This window comes from Mustela nigripes, chromosome 13 (genome assembly GCF_022355385.1).
Source record: "Mustela nigripes isolate SB6536 chromosome 13, MUSNIG.SB6536, whole genome shotgun sequence".
NCBI lineage: Eukaryota > Metazoa > Chordata > Mammalia > Carnivora > Mustelidae > Mustela > Mustela nigripes.
In genome coordinates, this window is record NC_081569.1 from 101,353,991 (window position 1) to 101,374,128 (window position 20,138).

At 38.8% G+C, this 20,138-nt stretch overlaps 2 protein-coding genes across 2 annotated transcripts in view; one reads left to right on the top strand and one right to left on the bottom strand.

Annotated features, from left to right (window-relative positions):
• Window positions 1–20,138, bottom strand: part of GCH1 (GTP cyclohydrolase 1) — a 45,998-nt gene that overhangs the window by 9,002 nt on the left and 16,858 nt on the right. Inside the window, exons 2-3 of the mRNA XM_059373244.1 lie at window positions 10,432–10,541; window positions 5,539–5,594 (exon numbers count right to left, since the gene is read on the bottom strand). Of these exons, the coding sequence (XP_059229227.1) occupies window positions 5,539–5,594; window positions 10,432–10,541 (166 nt within the window). The remainder of the gene's footprint in view (window positions 1–5,538; window positions 5,595–10,431; window positions 10,542–20,138) is intronic.
• LOC131998833 (hsc70-interacting protein-like) lies at window positions 13,798–15,120 on the top strand. Its single transcript, XM_059371283.1, has 3 exons — window positions 13,798–14,151; window position 14,223; window positions 14,366–15,120. The coding sequence occupies exons 1-3, from the start codon at window positions 13,798–13,800 to the stop codon at window positions 15,118–15,120; spliced, it is 1,110 nt and encodes a 369-aa protein (XP_059227266.1).

The window sequence follows — 20,138 nt, forward strand, 5'->3', positions numbered from 1 at the left end:
AATTAGTGTTTCACTCATTTCTTTCAGGTTTGTCAGTTTGTCTACGCATTTAGCCCAGTTTCTGTTTTCTGTTTTAAACCAATCTGACCCAAAAAAAAAAAAAAAAAAATTCATGACCACTTTTATTATACAAACTTCCTCAATATAAGAGGGCCAACCCAGTCTCCTTTGATAAACTTTCTTTTTTATTTTTAACTTTTATAATTTTTTTTAATAAAAGGGACATGATTAGGTATTAGGTATTGGATTTAACCACAGGTATTGGATTTAACCCAGTAGACGTCTTATTGGACTTGCCCACTTATTGGTCTTATAAAATCTATGCCGGGTCCTCTGCTTCCTGTATTGCATTACACTTCCTCTCCTCTTCTTCCTCCTCCAGTAGCTAGGAATGTAATGTGGTAACTCCTTTGCAGGTGGATGGTATAATCTAACCCTTGTAAATCTTAATGGTATTTTTGATGCCTTCATATAACTTGACTTGTCACCAAGCTGCAAATTCTCAACTATGGTCATAGCAAAGAGCAAAACGCAGCAGCAGGTAGAGGTGGATCACAGTGGGACTTGTCGGCTAAAGTAAGGAATTTGAACTTTATCTTAAAAGGTATGGGGAGCTACAAAGGAGCAGCATCATCAAATCCACACTTTGGAAAGTACATCCTAGCAATGTACGAGAGCAGCTTTAAAGACACTGAGAAATTAGAGTCAAAGAGGAGTTCAGAGAATTATAATCCAAAAAGAACATAAGTAAGGCCCAACAGAGAGTGGCTGCAAGGAGAGAGAGAAGGTGGCATGGTAACAGGAAGGAACTGGGGGTGCTGCAGGAGGTCAGTGAGGATACAATGGCAAGGGATGGATTCCTCCCCACTCCTTGCACCAAATGCATTCCAGATGGAATGAAGATTTAAATATAAAAGTAAGGCCATAAAAATAAACCAAAAACATGAGTTTATGACTACATAAAAGTTTTAAAACTTCTTTGTGGAAAAATGGTATTTTAAAACAAAACCAGAAGACAAATGACAACCCTGGAAAAATTATTGGCAGCACCTGACCTAACTGCTTTAACATTCAAAGAGCTCATACAAATCAGTAATAAAAAGACAAGCAGTACAATGGGAAAATTAGCAAAGGTTAACTAAAAGCAGGAAGCTTCTATAAAGATTCAAATTCTATTAAAGAAATGCAAGTTTTAAAAGTGTGCATTAAAACACTAGGTACCCCTTTCCACTTACCAGTTTAGCGAAGACTGAAAAGTATGATGAAACACAGTGTTGGCAGAAGTGGAGAAACAAACACCAGTTGACCATATAAACGGATATGCTTTTCTTTGTAGAGCAATTTGACATCAAAAAATCAGCTACCCTGAACCCAGCAATTTAATTTCCATAATTTACAATATGCAAAACATGTTCATGAAAGTATTTTCCTCTTTTCTGACAATAGTCTCAAAGTATAAGGTATACTTCTATCAAAGACTGGTTAAATGAATTATATTGAACAATTAAAGAGATATATGTGGTCATTAAAATGGACTCAGACTTTTGGGATCTCCAAGGGATTTCAAAGTTTTTTAATTAAAAAAAAACAAACTAGGGACGCCTGGGTAGCTCAGTTGGTTAAGCAGCTGCCTTCGGCTCAGGTCATGATCCCAGCGTCCTGGGATCGAGTCCCACATCGGGCTCCTTGCTCCGCAGGGAGCCTGCTTCTCCCTCTGACTCTGCCTTCCACTCTGTCTGCCTGTGCTTGCTCTCACTCTCTCTCTTACAAATAAATAAATAAAATCTTTAAAAAAACAAACAAACAAACAAACTAGGGGCACCTGGTATGTGACTCTTGATCTTGGGATGTGAGTCTGAGCCCCATGATGGAATTATTTTTAAAAAATTAAAAATTAAAAAACAAGAAATATAAGGTTGTAGTACAGAATGTGGGTATGAGCTCCCTTTTTTGCTGTTTAGTTTTGCTAATTTTAAAAAGCTCCACATTTGTGTTTGCAAAGAAATTTTCCAGAAGGACAATCTCCAGTCAAGAGACAAGAAATCTCTAGTTTTAACTATGGGGAATGGAAATAGAAAGGAAGGCTTTCCCTTTACTCACTCATTCCTATTTAAGCTTGATTGGTAAGTATGTTACATTTATAATAAAAGAGGAAAAAAGAATGTTCTTGTAATCTAATACCCACCCTATCTTTCCAACTATCTTACATTCATCCCTGCCTAAATCTCTTAGTTCTATCAATTAATCAGCTCCCCATTCACTGGAATATGCCTTGTGCCTACCCTCTTATTTGCTTTTGCTTATTATGTATTAACCTAAAGGAATTTCTCTTCCATTTAGAATTCTGCTCAGTCTTCCACTCTCAGTCTCTTCAACCCTGCCACACCACAGTCGTCTTAGCTCCTCTGAACTTGAAGCTCCAAACCAGGAATCTCAGTGGTACCTGCTGCCTTGTACTGTCCACCCTCCTTGACGACAGTGGCTGTGTCCTCTCTAGCAGTCACTGTAGCTGACACAATACCCTTTCACAGTAGATGCTCAACTGGCAGATGAACATGGCTACCCTGAGGCACTTCAGTTCTATATTCAAGATTTAATTATGTTCACTCAGTTATTCTAAGGCAAAAAAAGGAAGATATACTTAATGGATTTTCAGTAACAAAAGGACCTTTTTCTTAAAAATAACATTTTATTTTCTTTTTTAAAAGATTTATTTAAGTAATCTCTACACCCAACACAGGGGTCAATCGAACTCATGATACTGAGATCAAGAGTCACATGCTCCTCCAACTGAGCCAGCCAGGGACCCCAACAAAAGGAATTTCTATTCAAACTGCATTTACTCTGGACTTCTACTAGAGTTAAACCAGATCAACTCACTTCTGGCATTTTCTTGTTACTTAAGGCTTTACTGTTTGATATTTGACTTCCCCGGCACTGAAAGGTCATTCGTTCAAAGGCAAGCATATAACAAACTTCACATACAAGATTAAAATGAGCAGTGAAGTTTTGCTAAGACATCCAGCTTTCTTTATTACTCTTCATTTCCTAAATATTCCTACTTCTTATAAGAAATAAGCGGTTGGATAAAATCTTAGCCTCCTTTCCTGTTTAATACACCCTTCAGTCAATTTTTTTTTTACAAATATCTGAAAGTAACATACACTCTGTACTTTGGTTTAGTGTTCCTTTTTTTAAAGTTTTAATCCCATTAGCACAAGGACAAATCCCTATGCTAATAATCAACTCCTTTGTATTGCTTCATAAAAGCTTAATTATTGGAGATCTTCCCACTTCCCTAGGAAAGGAAGTAACCAAAGATTATTCCTTTCTACCCCTAAATTACCATTTATTCCAAGGTCTCACTGGATTACTCAAGAATCCATTTCCATAAAGTATTACCCATGGTCTACACAGTGTGGTCTTCTAGAGAAGGCTACTTATATTAAGACCAAGGCCTAATATGGTCTATCAAGCTTCCTTATAATCTGGAAACTATCCACAACCAACCTCTCACATATGGACAGTGTGTTAAAAGCATCAGCGGTGCCAGAATTTCTACATAGGAAAGGCAGAGGTTAGCAATCTTGCAGGAAAGGAGCATGCCATGGGGCTGGGGCTGGCCTGGAGCTAGGCTTACACAGCAACCACACTGACTTCACTCAGACTGCGTCTTATAAAACAGCAAGAATAACCAATTTTAGTAAAGATGCTTCCATTCACTGTTGACATTACTTTATTTATTATTTAGGAGTACATTGTTAGGGAGGGGGTTGCTAATAGAAATTATAGTGGGATTATTTCCCCCCATCACCACCAATACCCTTTTTTCAGCCACCCCTTGGTGCTGCCGCTGGGTACAGATCACTGAAAAGCAGCAAGATGTTTCTGTATTTGTGTAAAGAGCCTTTCTTCAGTGCAGCAATTACAGCCATGATATAAAAACATCTTTTCATGGTACCAAGTAGCCCTGTCTGATGGAGAAAGTGCTGAGCAGGCATGAGGTCAGAAACTAGGGAACTTAAATGGCTCTCTTCTACCTACTCTCTCTTTAATTCGTAGAGGAAATGAGTGAGAAAGCGGAAGTGAAAACAAAGTAAAAAGAAAAGCTGTGGAGAGCAGCTGTCAGATTGGCAGGGTGGTTTTTACAGATTCCAGCACAGAACTGAAAAAGATCTGGACCACCATTTCAGGACTGTAGTGAATCCTAATGTCTAAGTGAAGAAGCAGGAACCCATCAGAGCCATAGGATAGTTAGTTAGTTGGTCACCAAGACTCATTTATTCCAATTTTGATACAGTCACTACACCCTCAAATTATCCACACCTCGCTTGGTTTATTTTAAGGAGCAAGGGGCACTTGACTATATTTTCATCACCTGTTCCCTCATTTTGTTCTTTTTTCTTTAACATTTTATTTTTCTTTAAGATTTTATTTATTTATTTGAGAGAGAAAGTGAGTGAGAGTGCACGTGAGAGACAGAGCTCAAGCAGAGAGAGAGAGAGAGGGAGAAGTAGGCTCCCCGCTGAGCAGGGAGCCTGAGGTGGGGCTTGATCTTAGGACACCGGGATCAAGACCTGAGCTGAAGGCAGACGCTTAACCAAATGAGCCACCCAGGGACCTCTCCCTCATTTTGTTCTTAATTCTCTCCACACATACACATACACCTCCCATCATTTGCCCATACCTAGGACTCACTAACTCCATACAAAAAAATTACAAAAAAGAACATTTAGGGGCAATAAAGAATTGGTGACTGAACCTAGCAGAGATATATGAACACTGATCCTCAAGTTGATCTCCACTTAAATACAGATGATTGTATTTATCCATTACTTCTCCCTCCTAAGGCTGAAATAAAAATAGGAGCAAAGGAAGTTTTTAAAAGGCATGAACCCACAGAATAAAGAATGGAAAAGGAGACTGTAGTAGAAAAGAAAGAAATTGGAGAGTAAGTACTGTTTGGGAATATTGCTGAGAAAGCCAAGAAAGGCACAGTACAATCGTGGTCTGCAGAGGTAAAGAAACCAGAAGTGAATGAATGGCCCTGTAGGACCGCCCAAGAGATACCTGGAGAAACCCAGATGCAGTGGAAGACAGGGTTGAGACCCCAGTAGTAGTCTGATTAAAAGTCTGAAAACAGGGTAGTGCAATTAGATCCCTGCACAGATTTCTTTTTCCTACCCGCTAGCTAAACCACCCTTAAATATGGGGGCTGGACTGAACGTACCCTTGGATCCTTTCCAGTCAAGAAAGGTCCTGCAGAGAAAGGTATGAGGTAAAACTTTTTAAGGAAAACACCAATGTGTTGGTGGAAGAGGAGTGGGAGGTGGGGGAGGAAGGCAGGGAGGGCTGAAAAGAAAAGGGATTTGTGTTTCAGGTCCTCCAAATAGGTTTGTCTCTGCAACCGTAAATTTTAAGTAGCAATGGGACTTCCAGGTTAGAGCCACACCAGTCAAGAAAGCCTTATGAGATTCTTGCCATATAGGGACAGGTCCTACAAATCTGTTTTCCTATTCACCACACAGTCATACTTACCTCGCAAGTTTGCTGAGGCCAAGGACTTGCTTGTTGGGAAGATAACCAATGTGGACCTTCAAAGAAGAGACAGAAATCACGAGAAATCATGAGTGAAAATCCAGTGCTTCTTTGTAACAAAATAAGGAAATAAGGAAACATAATACAGTATATGCACTATGTAATTCAACACAATGAAAATGTATCCTTAAGATACCTATATTAAGACTTAGAAAATGAAGAACTTACAAAAGCATTTAGAAAATTACACATATGCAGTAAAAGAAAAAATATACATGAATGTTAATGAAATGGCAAATTTAAAATACAGTCATGGTATTTCCTGGTGAAGTTAAACTCTTCATATAGTTCTTCAAGTCCTTCTTCCATTGAGGGGACACTCTCTAGTATCCTGTAGCAACATTAAAATATAGCCAGGAAAGCATCCTTTATTTTTTTTTTAAGATTTTATTTATTTTGAGAGAGAGAGAGTATGAGCGGGGGGAGGGGCAGAGGAAGAGGGAGAGAGAGAATCTCCAGCAGACTCAGTGGTGAGCGTGGAGCCAGACACAGGGCTTGATTCCACAACCCTGAGATCATGACCTGAGCCAAAATCAAGAGTTGATGTCTGAGCCAAAATCAAGAGTTGGTGTCTCATTGACTGAGCCACTCTGGAACCCCAGGAAATCTTCCTTTAAATGGCTGAAACTGTAACTATAAATACTGCCATTCCACCTTAAAAACCCCACCCTGTTGCACAGAAAGAGGGTTTTCATACTCTCTGTCATGATGGGTGGCCTCATTTCCAAGCTGCTGGAGAACACTATCTTCCTGATGGGAGATAAAGGACACAGATACAAATGTGACTCATCAAGACCTGGACCTTAAGGCCTAAGCTCTTACAGGACATACATAATGCCAAGCCAATTCTGTAATCTTAAATGTCACTAACTAATATCTCCTATGTCCATGTTACCTCTCTTCGAGCCATGTATCAATTATAAGATATCATTAGTTCTAAAAAGCCTAGTAAAGTAAATGGTAATTTGCAGGCTATCAATTAGCCTAATATAAAATCACAGATTCATTTGCATCATGGTTTGCCAGCATTTGTTCAGCTAATATTTATTATATATGTGAATAATCGATCTAGTAGTTATTAGTAACTTTTCATCTATTAGCACTTTGCTTTGAGAGTTTGAGAATAGTAATTCATCACCTTCCTGGTCAGCAGAAGGGGAAAATGAAGTAGCACCTGAACACCGGGTATTTCAAAGAAAAAAAGAGTTAAAACTTTCCAACAGAACTTAGAGCTTTTGTACCAACTTGAAATTTTTATACTTATATGCAAAGCCATCCTTTATTGCTTGTACTATTTTTTATCTTTCTGAAGATCCTAAGTCACTTAAATGTCAATTATAGAAAATCCTCATTGAATAATATATTTTTCAAAAAGTTAACAAGAAAACAAACAGAGATAATCATAGCAGAAGGTAACAGGATATAGTGGTGAGAGACTGAGTACAGACCAAGTCCTAGGTCTAGCCCCAACCAAATCACTAACTCCCTCTGTCCTCTTGGACAAGTCATAGGTTTTCTGGGCCTAAATTCCCCATTTACAATAAAAGGTAATAAGATAAGCTCAAAGGTGCCCTCCTTGAAAAAACGAAGCCCTGATGTCACGTGGCTGGCATGATTAATTGTGGGATTGCCAATCAGTGCATACCTCTTGATGAGATGAAATACAGAGCCTTCAGCAACCCCATGAACTACTCTTATCAAAAATGTTTAGCCTTAATCTTAGGAAGTTTTGGATCTAGTCTAGTTTATAGGAAATCCAGAGGCTGAATGGAACAAATCTAGAAGGCGGGACACTCTACAGGACAACCAGCACCGTCTCTTCAGTAAGAGAATGTGGATATGGGAGGGGGGAACTATTTTAGAATAAGAGACTTAAGAAGCGTAACAACCCAAAGCAATACAAATGTGTGACTCTTATATGGATTCTGGTTTATTTATTTATTTTTTAAAACATTTTATTAAAAAAAAAAAAAAAAAAAAAAACATTTTATTTTTAAGTAATTTCTACACTCAACATGGGGCTCAAACTTACAACCCTGAGATCAAGAGTCACATGCTCTAACGAGCTGAGCCAGCCAGGTGCCCTTGGATTCTGGTTTAAACAAACCAACAGTAAGACAGTTGAGACAACTGTAGAAAGGTAAATATAAGGGTTAGTTACTAGATGCTATTTAGGAATTACTTTTTTTTTTTTAAGATTTTATTTATAATTATTTGACAGACAGAGATCACAAGTAGGCAGAGAGGCAGGCAGAGAGAGAGAGAGAGAGGAGGAAGCAGGCTCCCTGCTGAGCAGAGAGCCCTATGCGGGACTCGATCCCAGGACCCTGAGATCATGACCCGAGCCGAAGACAGAGGTTTAATCCACTGAGCTACCCAGGTGCCCCAGGAATTACTTTTATTTATGGTAGTGCTACTGTGGATAAGAAAATATTTTAGAAATGTGTATTAATAATTTTAAAAAAATGTGGGGGCACCTGGGTGGCTCAGTGGGTTAAAGCCTCTGCCTTAGGCTCAGGTTATGATCCCAGGGTCCTGGGACTGAGCCCCACATCGGGCTCTCTGCTCAGCACGGAGCCTGCTTCCCTTCCTCTCTCTCTGCCTGCCTCTCTGCCTACTTGTGATCTCTGTCAAATAAATAAAAAAATCTTTAAAAAAAAAGAAATGTGTATTAATAATTAGTGATGAGGAGTCATGCTGTCTACAACATACTTTATATTCTCTTATATGTTGAAAATTTTACTGCTAACTTTTCAGGCTGATAGATCAGAGTTACATTTCCTTAAAAATCCTTATCTTTTACAGACACATACTAGAAGAAGATATGGGAAAAAATAATATCATATCTAGGATTTTCTCCAAAATAGTCCAGTGGGAACTTATGTATAACAAGATTGGCACTTTATCGATAACTATTGAAGTTGGTTTTAGGAAACATGGAACTTTATCATACTAGTCTTTCCATTCTTACATATGTTTGAACTTTTCTGTTATAAGAGGTTTAAAAAAGAGAGATACCACTATATCCGTATGAAAATATTAAACTTAAAAAGACTGAAAGTGCCAAGTGTTGGCAAGGATGTCAAATGACTGAGACTCACCTTAGAGTATGAAGTCTAAAGTGGTACAACTACTTTGGAAAACTCAAGTCAGTAATTATTAAATTGGATATGCATATATCCATGACCCTGTCAGTCTACTCCTAGGTATATTCCTAACAGAAATGCATGCACATATGCACTCAAAGAATGCTGATATCAGTATTGTTTGTAATAAGAGAGGGAGAGACGGGGGGGGGACAATGTAAATACCTATCAAGAACAGAATAAATTGTGATATGTTTGTACAATGAAATAATATATAGCAATGAAAATAACCTACAATGACAGGTAATAATATCAGTGACTTTTACAATGTGGAACAACAACAACCAAAAAAAGCCAGACACAAAAGATGTCATGCTATAGATTCTTACCACTTATGAGTTGAAAAACAAGCAAAAACACTATAGTGTTTGAAATTGATATACTGGTTACCCATGGGGACAAGGGATGGGTTAGGGATTAAAAAGGGCACAAAATGTGGGCGCCTGGGTGGCTCAGTGGGTTAAGCCGCTGCCTTCGGCTCAGGTCATGATCTCAGGGTCCTGGGATCGAGTTCCGCATCGGGCTCTCTGCTCAGCAGGGAGCCTGCTTCCCTCTCTCTCTCTCTGCCTGCCTCTCCATCTACTTGTGATTTCTCTCTGTCAAATAAATAAATAAAATCTTAAAAAAAAAAAAAAGGCACAAAATGACCTTGCAGGATAGTAATAATATTCTAGTTCTCCACCTACAAAGCAGTAAGGAATACCTTTATTAATTTGTGGATTTTTCTGTTTCCCTTTATTAAAGTGAGAAAATAAAATACTTTTAACAAAAAAAGTGACACAAATGTTAACATATTAAATTTAGGTGATGGGTATATATATACTCATAACACTTTTTCCTGTAAGTCTTCTGTTTAAACACTATTAATAAAAAGTCAAAATAAAATAAAATTATAATGGGGGCTAAGGACAGCACTACTCTTGGTCTTAAATCCACATGTTTTCAAAGAGATGTTTAAGTAAAACAAGCTAGATAACATTATCTAGTTTACATTAGATTCATTTTTCCTAATACAGACAAGGTTGAAAACAAATCAAATCCACTAATACTACGACCTCTACCACAAGAAATTCTGCAATCATTGCTGCTCATGCCCTATTACACAAAAGTAAACCTTGGATCAAACGCTGTTTCGTCAAAATAAAGAGCAAAGGTTTTCAGAGCCTGTAGCAACTACCTAGAAAAAAAAATGAAACTTGAATCTCATTATTTTAACCTATTAACTCGGTATTTACTATGAAATGTTTGCCCTGCGGACTTTCTGCTACTTTGTTTTTGTTTTATTAGTTTTTTTTTTCCCCTCCAAGATTTTATTTATTTATTTGACTGAGCACAAGCAGGCAGAGGGAGAGGAAGAAACAGGCTCCCAGATATGGGGCTTGATCCCAGGATGCCGGGGGTCATGACCTGAGCCAAAGGCAGGTGCTTAACCAAATGAGCCATACAGGTGCCCCTTGTTTAGTTAGCTTCAAACTATTAGATTAGACAAGTTGATAAAGGGTAAATATTTTTGTGTAACTCTACATATCTGGGATATTAGGAATTAGCAGGTAATGATTTTAAATATAATAATCTTAATTTTAAAACTTTTTTTAAAAATTAAAATTTTTTAATTTTTTAAAATTTTTAAAAATTAAAATTTTAAAATGTGCTTTTTAAAATTACTAGGAAACAGAGACAACCTTACCTTTCCAACAAATGGAACTAGATGATGCTCGCACATAGAAAACATATCTATGTCCTTCACAATCACCATCTCATCATGATCTTCATCAAATATAGCATCATTTAGGACATCTGAAATCAAGAGTTCTGCGTTAGTAACATTTCTGATTTTATAAAAAGATATGAAGTAGAAAAAGTAACAATCTCCATGGATAAACAGAGACAGTCAATAAGGACACAACATTAATCCTAACTGAAATATTAAGGGCATACAAATTAAAATTAGTTCTTTTTCTCCGACCAAATTAGCAAAGTCTTTTTTTTTTTAATGATGAGAAAAATCCTTAAGATATAGTATTACATAACAAATGCAGGATTACAAACTAATGTGTTTGCTGCATGACAGAAGGAGAAAGGGAGAAATTATGCAAAACAAAAGAGTGGCTATTTCTGGTGATGGAAATGAGTTGCTTTCACTTTCTTCCTTACATTTTCTTGTACCTAACACTTTCTCTATAATAGATGTGTAGAAAACCATATCTGACTTCTGAGGCCAGAGGTCCTGAGCCATCTGACTCTAAGCCAGATCTAGATACCCCAAAACTTGATATGTTATCTATCCCCTAAATAATCATCTACTCTTACAGAATTTTATAGTTACTGTATGCAAGCATCAAACTTAAGCAGTTGCCTTCTTCCCTAAGGAAATAAATGCTACAATTTTTATGTATATGCCTGTTCAGACTGGCTTTTGACCTCCGGACTCTGGTACATATGGCCAGGCATATGACAGACATTTAGAAACAAAAAAGCTTTATTTTTAAAAAGCGCACTGGCATCTGGACATCTTGGCAGCCTACACACATTCAAGACTCCAAGCTGTGTGATTTCAAGGATTTGGGGATACCCATCTACACAGTACAACGAGACGGAGCAGGGAGGCAACGCACAGCAGTGTGCAGTGACCTACCGTTACTTCCCCTCAGAAAGGCAGGCTGCGGAGTGAGTCACAGGGAAGAAGTGCAAATGTCCACCCACACAGCCTGACCTTCAGCAACTCCGCTGCTACTAGAATAGAGGCTCACAGATACTGAGTCATCGTTTAACTACCGTTATCATCCCCTGAGTCAGGCTATCCGAGATACATGTGATTGTGTAGTGGAAAAGTCATTAGTGCGGTCAACGAAAGTGAACATGCAGGGCTTAGATAGCCACAGACAAACACCGTACTCCTGGTAGGAGAGGCTAATAAAATCCAGGGAAGAAAAGTTCATTCTTTTTTTTTTTTTTAAGATTTTATTTATTTATTTATTTGTCAGAGAGAGAGAGAGAACTCAAGCAGGCAGAGTGGCAGGCAGAGGCAGAGAGAGAAGCAGGCTCCCCACTGAGCAAGGAGCCCGATGCAGGACTCAATCCCAGGAGACTGGGATCATGCCCTGAGCCGAAGGCAGTGGCTTAACCAACTGAGTCACCCAGGCGTCCCGAAAAATTCATTCTTAAAGTCAATACCTCTCCACAATCAGCTTTCTATACTGCATACTCTGCCCTAAACTTTAGTCATAATTCTGAAAGAAGCCCCCGAGTGCTCCCCGAAGTATCCTGGATTTCTCTAAGATTTTAAAGTAAGATTACTGTTATGCATAGCTTATTAAAATCTTTAGTCACCTAAGAAAAGGTCCTGAAAGGAAAACAAAGTTCTTTTCTTAAAGAACAAAAGGGAATTATCAAAAAGCAGCATTCATTTCTCTTGCAGAGAATGAGGGCATGGCATCCCCATTTCTAAGCTCTGACAACAACCATATGGCCATTGATAAAATCTGGTCCTCGAGTAAGGCTAAGGTAACATCTGGGACCATCACTAACCAGCTGTTGAACCCTCAGCAAAGTACTCTGTGCCTCAATCTTCTAAGCTGTAAAATGGACATGAAAATAGTGCCTACATTTTTCAGGGGTATCCCAAGGATTAACTGAGATAATCCATATGTGTTTAGAAGTGTGGAGTGAGAGGTAGCTGTTGTTACTACTATTATTATAAGGTTGAGAGAGTCACCAAACTATGTGTCCCGTGCACACGAACACACATGAGAATTTAAAAAGTAATACTTTTCTTCTAAGAGACAGACCACAGAAAAGGAAAGCTATTAACTGCAGTGAGGAAACATGGCAAACACCACTTTATCCAAGTGATCCAGGTTATCTTTACTAGTAATAAGACATATTGATACCATGTAGCTCCTGGTATAACCCAATGAGAAATGCACATCACCTCTATGGTGTCCTTCCCCAAAGTGTGTAACGGTGGTCCAATCACTGGACAAATTGAGGGACATTCTGCAAAATACTTCAACAGGTACTCTTTTTTTTTTTTAAGATTTTATTTATTTATTTGACAGACAGAGATCACAAGCAGGCAGAGAGGTAGGTAGAGAGAGAGAGGGAAGCAGGCTCCCCACTGAGCAGATAACCTGATGTGGGGCTCCATCCCAGGACCCTGGGATCATGACCTAAGCTGAAAACAGAGGCTTTAACCCACTGAGCCACCCAGGCACCCCAACAGGTACTTTTAAAAAGACATGGAAAGATTGAAAAAGTGTCATAGATTAGAGGAGACTAAAGAAACACGAAAACTAAATGCAATGGAAAAACTAAGATCCACAGAAAGCCTGTAGCTTAGTTAATAGTATTGCACCAATTTTAATTTCTTAAGGGATGATAACTGTACCCTGAGCCACATGAGATGTTAACATGGGAGGAAGCTGGGGCAAGGGCATATGGATGCATTCTGTACTATCTTTGTAAGCATTCTAGACATCTAATATTATTTCAAAATAGTATTTCAAAATAAAAAAGTAAAAAAAAAAAAAAAAAAAGCAACAGAACAATGTCCACCAAGTGGAATATAAAAACAATAGAGCAATACCCAGCAATAAAGTGGAACAGCTACTAACACCTGTACTAATATGGCTGAATCTCCAAAGAATTATACAATGTGGAAGAAGTCATACACATACATACAAAAAACTATGTATGAAATTCTAGAAAAAAGAAGTATAAAGAGAGAGAGCAGACAGATGGCTTACCAGGGACCAGAGGGGTGAGAGATGGGAATGACTGCTAAAGGGTGGAATGAAACTTTTTTGGGCTCTGGAAAGAGTCTATACCTTCAGGTGGTTGTGCAACCGCATGCATTCGTCAAAATTCATATTGTACACACCTAGTCGGTGAATTTTACTGAATTTAAGGTAGCCCTTAATGGAGTGAGCTTTTTAAGATAATCTTAAAAGACTGTAGAATAACCCCTTCCACACAATCACGCTGAGCTAGTACCCGCGCCTGGAATCGGGTCGCAACCTCAGCTGCGCCTGCCACCAGCCACTGTCTCTGGACCATGGATCCCCACAAAGTGAGCGAACTTTGGGCTTTCATGAAAATATGTAAGCAGGATCCAAGCGTTCTGCACACCGAGGAAATGCATTTCCTGCGGGAGTGGGTGGACAGCATGGGGGGTAAAATACCACCTGCCACTCATAAAACTAAATCAGAAGATGGTATCAAGGAAGAAAAACCAGATAGTAAGAAGGCAGAGGAAAATATAAAGACAGATGAACTATCAAGTGAGGAGAGTGATCTAGAAATTGACCATGAAGGTGTGATTGAACCAGATACCGATGCCCCTCAAGAAATGGGAGATGAAAATGCAGAGATAACCAAGGAAATGACGGATCAGGCAAATGATAAAAAAGTGGCTGCCAGGGGCACCTGTGTGGCTCAGTGGGTTAGAGCCTCTGCCTTCGGCCCAGGTCATGATCCCAGGGTTCTGGGATCGAGCCCCGTGTCGGGCTCTCTGCTCAGCGGGGAGTCTGCTTCCTTTCCTCTCTCTCTGCCTGCCTCTCTGCCTACTTGTGATCTCTCTCTCTGTCAAATAAATAAATAAAATCTTTAAAAAAAAAAAAAAGTGGCTGCCACTGATGCCCTAAATAATGGTGAACTACAGAAAGCCATTGACTTGTTCACAGATGCCATCAAACTAAATCCTCGCTTGGCCATTCTGTATGCCAAGAGAGCCAGTGTCTTCATCAAATTACAGAAGCCAAATGCTGCCATTCAAGACTGTGACAGAGCTACTGAAATAAATCCTGATTCAGCTCAGCCTTATAAGTGGCGCAGGAAAGCACATAGACCTCTGGGCCATTGGGAAGAAGCAGCACGTGATCTTGCCCTTGCTTGTAAACTGGATTATGATGGAGATGCTAGTGCAATGCTGAAAGAAGTTCAACCGAGGGCCCAGAAAATTGCTGAACATCGGAGAAAATATGAGCGAAAACGTGAAGAGCAAGAGATCAAAGAAAGAATAGAAAGGGTTAAGAAGGCTCAGGAAGAACATGAGAGAGCCCAGAGGGAAGAAGAAGCCAGACAACAATCAGGAGCTCAGGATGGCTCTTTCCCAGGTGGCTTTCCAGAGGGAATGCCTGGTAATTTTCCTGGAGGAATGTCTGGAATGGCAGGGGGGATGCCTGGGATGGCAGGAATGCCTGGGCTCAATGAAATTCTTCGTGATCCGGAAGTTCTTGTAGCTATGCAGGATCCAGAAGTTATGGTGGCCTTCCAGGATGTGGCCCAGAACCCAGAGAATATGTCAAAATATCAGAGCAACCCAAAGGTTTTGAATCTCATCAGTAAATTGTCAGCCAAATTTGGAGGTCAAGCATAATGCCCGTCTGACAAATAAAGCCCTAGCTAAAGGAAAAGCAAATTGGATCACCTAATGGATGTCGCAATAATACAAACCAGTGTACCTCCGACCTTCTCATGAAGAAAGCTGGGGTGCTGTGAAGAGAATCCCCAGCCCTCTGCTCCCCCATACCACTGAAACGTTCTACAATGGTTTGCCATTAGGGTATTCATTCAGATAATGTTTTCCTACTAGGAACTACAAACTTTAAACACTTTTTAAACCTTAAAAATATTTAAAAACATATTAAAAGGGTGTGTTAGTCCCTAGATTTTTCTTTACTAATCATTTCAGTTTTCTTCCTTTGGATTAATTGGGCAAGGAAGATATTTCAGTGTGGAAGATTCATTGCTCAGTTATAATGAGTGAAATAAAGGTTTATTAGTGGGAGTTAAAAAAAAAAAGACTGTAAAATAACCTACAACCTTTTGTGTAAAGAAAGTGGAAACGGGGAGATATGAACATATATACATTTACATGCTTATCTTTAAAAGAAACACTGGAAGAATAAATCAAAAAGCTAATAAAAATGATGACCTCAAAAGACAAAGAAAACAGGAGAGAAGAGATATGGATAGAAGGAAGACATCTTGAAACATAATTTGTGGGGCGCCTGGGTGGCTCAGTGGGTTAAGCCGCTGCCTTCGGCTCAGGTCATGATCTTGGGGTCCTGGGATTGAGTCCCGCATCGGGCTCTCTGCTCAGCAGGGAGCCTGCTTCCCTCTCTCTCTGCCTGCCTCTCCATCTACTTGTGACTTCTCTCTGTCAAATAAATACATTAAATCTTAATAAATAAATAAATAAATAAAGGAACATAATTTGTCACTCGGTTGACTTTGAAATCATGTAAATGTTTTACATACTGAAAATTAAATCAAAAGGAGGAAAAAAAAAAAAACTAGTGACCCTCATATGTCTTGATGCTTTGTGGTAATGGAGCAATATAATGTTGCCTATATACCATTTCATAAAAGTGGACCCAGACTATAAACTTGACCTAGCCAAATCATTTTTCTTCAATAATGAAGTTTCCTTGCTATATTTATTTATGTTTTGCTCCAACGTATCTGAAAGCTACCATCTGTGGCTAATAAGAACAAAACACTATCACAGATTGCTTTAATTTCCTGCCTGTTATCAGCAGCAAGAGGTAACCCTGGAAACAAGGATTTATGGCATTCTGTTTCCTACTGTTGGTCATAACCAACAAAGGAAACTGAAGGGGCCTCCAAAAGTTAAAGGTTTGTCTATTACAATGCCCCACAAAGAAAAACGTAAAAGTACACCTTGCTCATGTCATTAATGATGAAGCAATGTCAACAAATAGCCCTGCTGGCCAGCCATCCCTTATGTCTTAAGTCCTTTCCTTAAAGTACAGTAAGTCAGGTCCATAACAGGAGCCCAAGTTCCTATTTAAGCACCCTCTGAAGCACGGTGCTGTTCACACTCCCCTAGTGGGCTTGTTAAAACACAAATCACTGGAGCCCAGTCACAAAGTTTCTGATTTCATAGGTTTGGGTGCGACTGAGAATTGGCATTTCTAACAAGTTCCCAGAAGATAACGCCCCTGCTCTGGGAACCATATTCTGAGAACCCCTGTATTAAAGTTCTAGTCCATGTTTTGCGTTGCTACCAACATCTTCACAACTTCAACATGCTCCTACTCAAACACAGTCATATAAAAAACATGGGCCTACTTCTGCAAGGGTAAATAAAGGAGGCAGAATCTCTTCCCCGGGAGATTCTCCCCCCCACCCCCCAAAAAAAAGCTGGCTCATGGAATTTCTTTTGAATGAATGGTAATAGGAATTAACATAATCTAGGATGTTTGGTGATCAGCACTAAAAATTAGAGATCTCTGGGGGTGTCTGGGTGACTCAGTGGGTTAAAGCCTCTGCTTTCAGCTCAGGTCATGATCCCAGGACCCACATTGGGCTCTCTGTTCAGCAGGGAGCCTGCTTCCTCCTCTCTCGGCCTACCTCCCTGCCTATTTGTGGTCTCTATTTGTCAAATAAATAAATAAAATATTTTTTTAAAAAAGTTAAAGAGCTCTGAAGAAGCCAGAATTTCACATCCCATGCACTTTCCTAGAGAACAGTGTTAGCAGACAATGGAAGAAAGCCTGGAACACTGAATGTGCATCCATCCTAAAGGATAGCGAAGGGAATGGGTCTGCCTACCAATTTTAGAACTAAGAGAGCAGAACACAGAGAGTGAAAGCTAAAAAGGCATAAAAAAAACCTCTTTGCTCCTGGCTGGAATTAAATCAACTCATGGGGCTAACAAAGACAAGCCTACCCTGACTTGGGGGAGAAAGGTCTGAATCACTGGCCCAAACCCTCCAGCATCAGAGCTGCCTCTACCAGCATACACCCCTTACTTCATCACACCTCCTGGTACCACTGTCATGCGTGTAATTTCTCCCAACCTTGGAGGCAGGCATTGTAGCTTAAGGCTTTAAAGCTTCCACACAGTGCCCTATATGCCATGCACAGAATCATATTTAAACACAGAACTTCCACTTTATCTAATTAATATGTCAGTCTTTACCCTGCCAGTTTACTTCTTTAGATAGATTTCAAAGAAAGGACTCCAGAGAAACTCGCATGGCCAAGAGCATAGAGGAATTATCATTTCAACATAATTGGTAAGAGCAAAATTAGGAATTTAAATGTGCATCAGAAGAACAATTACACAATTTGGGTAGAATCATATAACAAAATATGACCCAACAGTGAAAGTAAGTGTATCAAACCTGAATTATTTCCTGAAACAATGTTCAATGAAAAAAGCAAGTATTAAAAGCAATAGCAGAGGGGCACCTGGGTGGCTCAGTGCGTTAAGCCGCTGCCTTCGGCTCAGGTCATGATCTCAGGGTCCTGGGATTGAGTCCCGCATTGGGCTCTCTGCTCAGCAGGGAGCCTGCTTCCCTCTCTCTCTCTCTCTGCCTGCCTCTCGGTCTACTTGTAATTTCTCTGTCAAATAAATAAATAAAATCTTTAAAAAATAAGAAAATAAAAGCAATAGCAGATATATACAGTATGATCCCTTTAAATGAACTAGAAGCAAAATTACATGTTCTTTATGGACATACATATGAAATAAAAGTATAATAGACATGAGAGTAGAGGTCAAATTGAGGAGAGTGGGTAACTCTGTAGAGGAAGGGTAACAGCATTAGAAAGAGGTATCTATCTATGAAACTCCATTTGTATTTTCAGAAGCAATTACAGCAAAATATTAAGAGTTGTTCAAACTAGATGCATGTTGGTTAAATAAATTCTTTGTACTTTTCCTTGTATATTTCAGACCTTTCATTAATTAAAAAAAAATTTATTGAGTTTTTCATGCATGTGCTAGTGTTTTGGTGTTTTTCCTGAAAAAAACAACAAAAACAAACCCAAGATACTGAGGTTACCCTTGCATAGAAGATAATTGGCTAGAGGTCAATTACACAGGAAAGACAGAGCCTGCTTCATGCAATGTTGCAAACTCCTTCAGAAACCTCCCTAGATCACACTCTGCAATTAAAACAAAGGCTTCTGTCTGCCCTCATTGTGGTGATAAAACATTTTGTATTCTACCCCCTGTTTGAAAAATTTGTCCTACAAGAAAGTGTAAGTCACTATCTCTGCTTTCATGTCCATCATGATGGTACACCACTTATTAGCCCTTCCAACACTCACAACTTCTTGCAGTTAACAAGACAAAGCTAACATTTGTAAAACTTGGCCAAAATAAGCACGAATTCAAACATTCCACAGACTGATAGAACAGTGGAAACTAAGATGACTTTAGACAACCATTCACACCATCTGCTGGAGTAGACAGAGCTGTGGCACAGCTATGATAAGCTCCATGAACTTATTTCACAAACTGCAAGTTTGTCAGCAGGACAGATCTAATGCATTGCAGAGAAAAGTAAAAACTGGTTATTTTGGAAATTTTCATTCCTGTCATCCCTGGCAAAGATAAATTCCCATGTTGCTTGTAAGCAATTAAAATACAGCTAAGGGGCGCCTGGCTGGCTCAGTCAGCAAAGCATGTGACTACTGATCTCAGAATTGTTAAGTTCAAGCCCCACACTGGGTGTAGAGATTACTTAAAAATAAAATCTTAAAAAAAAATAAAATTATAAAATAAAATATAGGGAAGACAACACAGATGGATCTTGATGGAATTATGCTAAGTGAAATAAGTCAGAGAAAAACAAATATTGTATGATCTCACTAACATGTGGAATCTAAAAAAAGCTGAACTCTTACAGAGTAGAATGGTGATTACAAGAGGCTGGCAGGGTGGGAGGAATAGGGAGATGTTGGCCAAAAAATACACACTTCTAGTTAAAGATGAATACATTGCTGGTTTTTTTTTTAATGCACACCTTTTTGAATATCGTTAACAATACTGTATTACATATTGAAAGTTGCTAAGAAAGTAGATTTAAATGCTTTCATCATAAAAAAGAAACAGTAATTAGGTGATGGAGGTATCAGCTAACCTACAGTGGTAATTACATTGCAATATCAAGTATATTTTATGTAAGTGTATCAAATCAACTTGTTGTACACCTTAAACTCACACAATGTTGCATGTCAATTATATCTCAATAAAACTGTTTTAAAAAATGTAGCCAAGGATACTGAAATAAATGTATTGGCTGACCTCAAAATATTACTAATATGTATGTTTTATTCAGCAAATAAAATACTAGAGAACTATTCCCATCCTCTTAGCTGGGCTTGTCATGAACACAGTGTTTGCTGTTGAGGGACATATTTTCACATATGAAATTATCTTTATTAAACAAAAGTTTTCCCTCATTACAACAGTATGGTTTATTGTGCTTTATTTATAAGATACTGAGATGAGAAAATGGAAGTGCATATAATTTCTCTACCCAGAACCATTACTTAACTGGCTCTTTGAAAACCACACACATGGTGGTTCAAAAAGTAGAATGGCAAATGAGAAGAAATGAATTCTAAAAGTCCAAA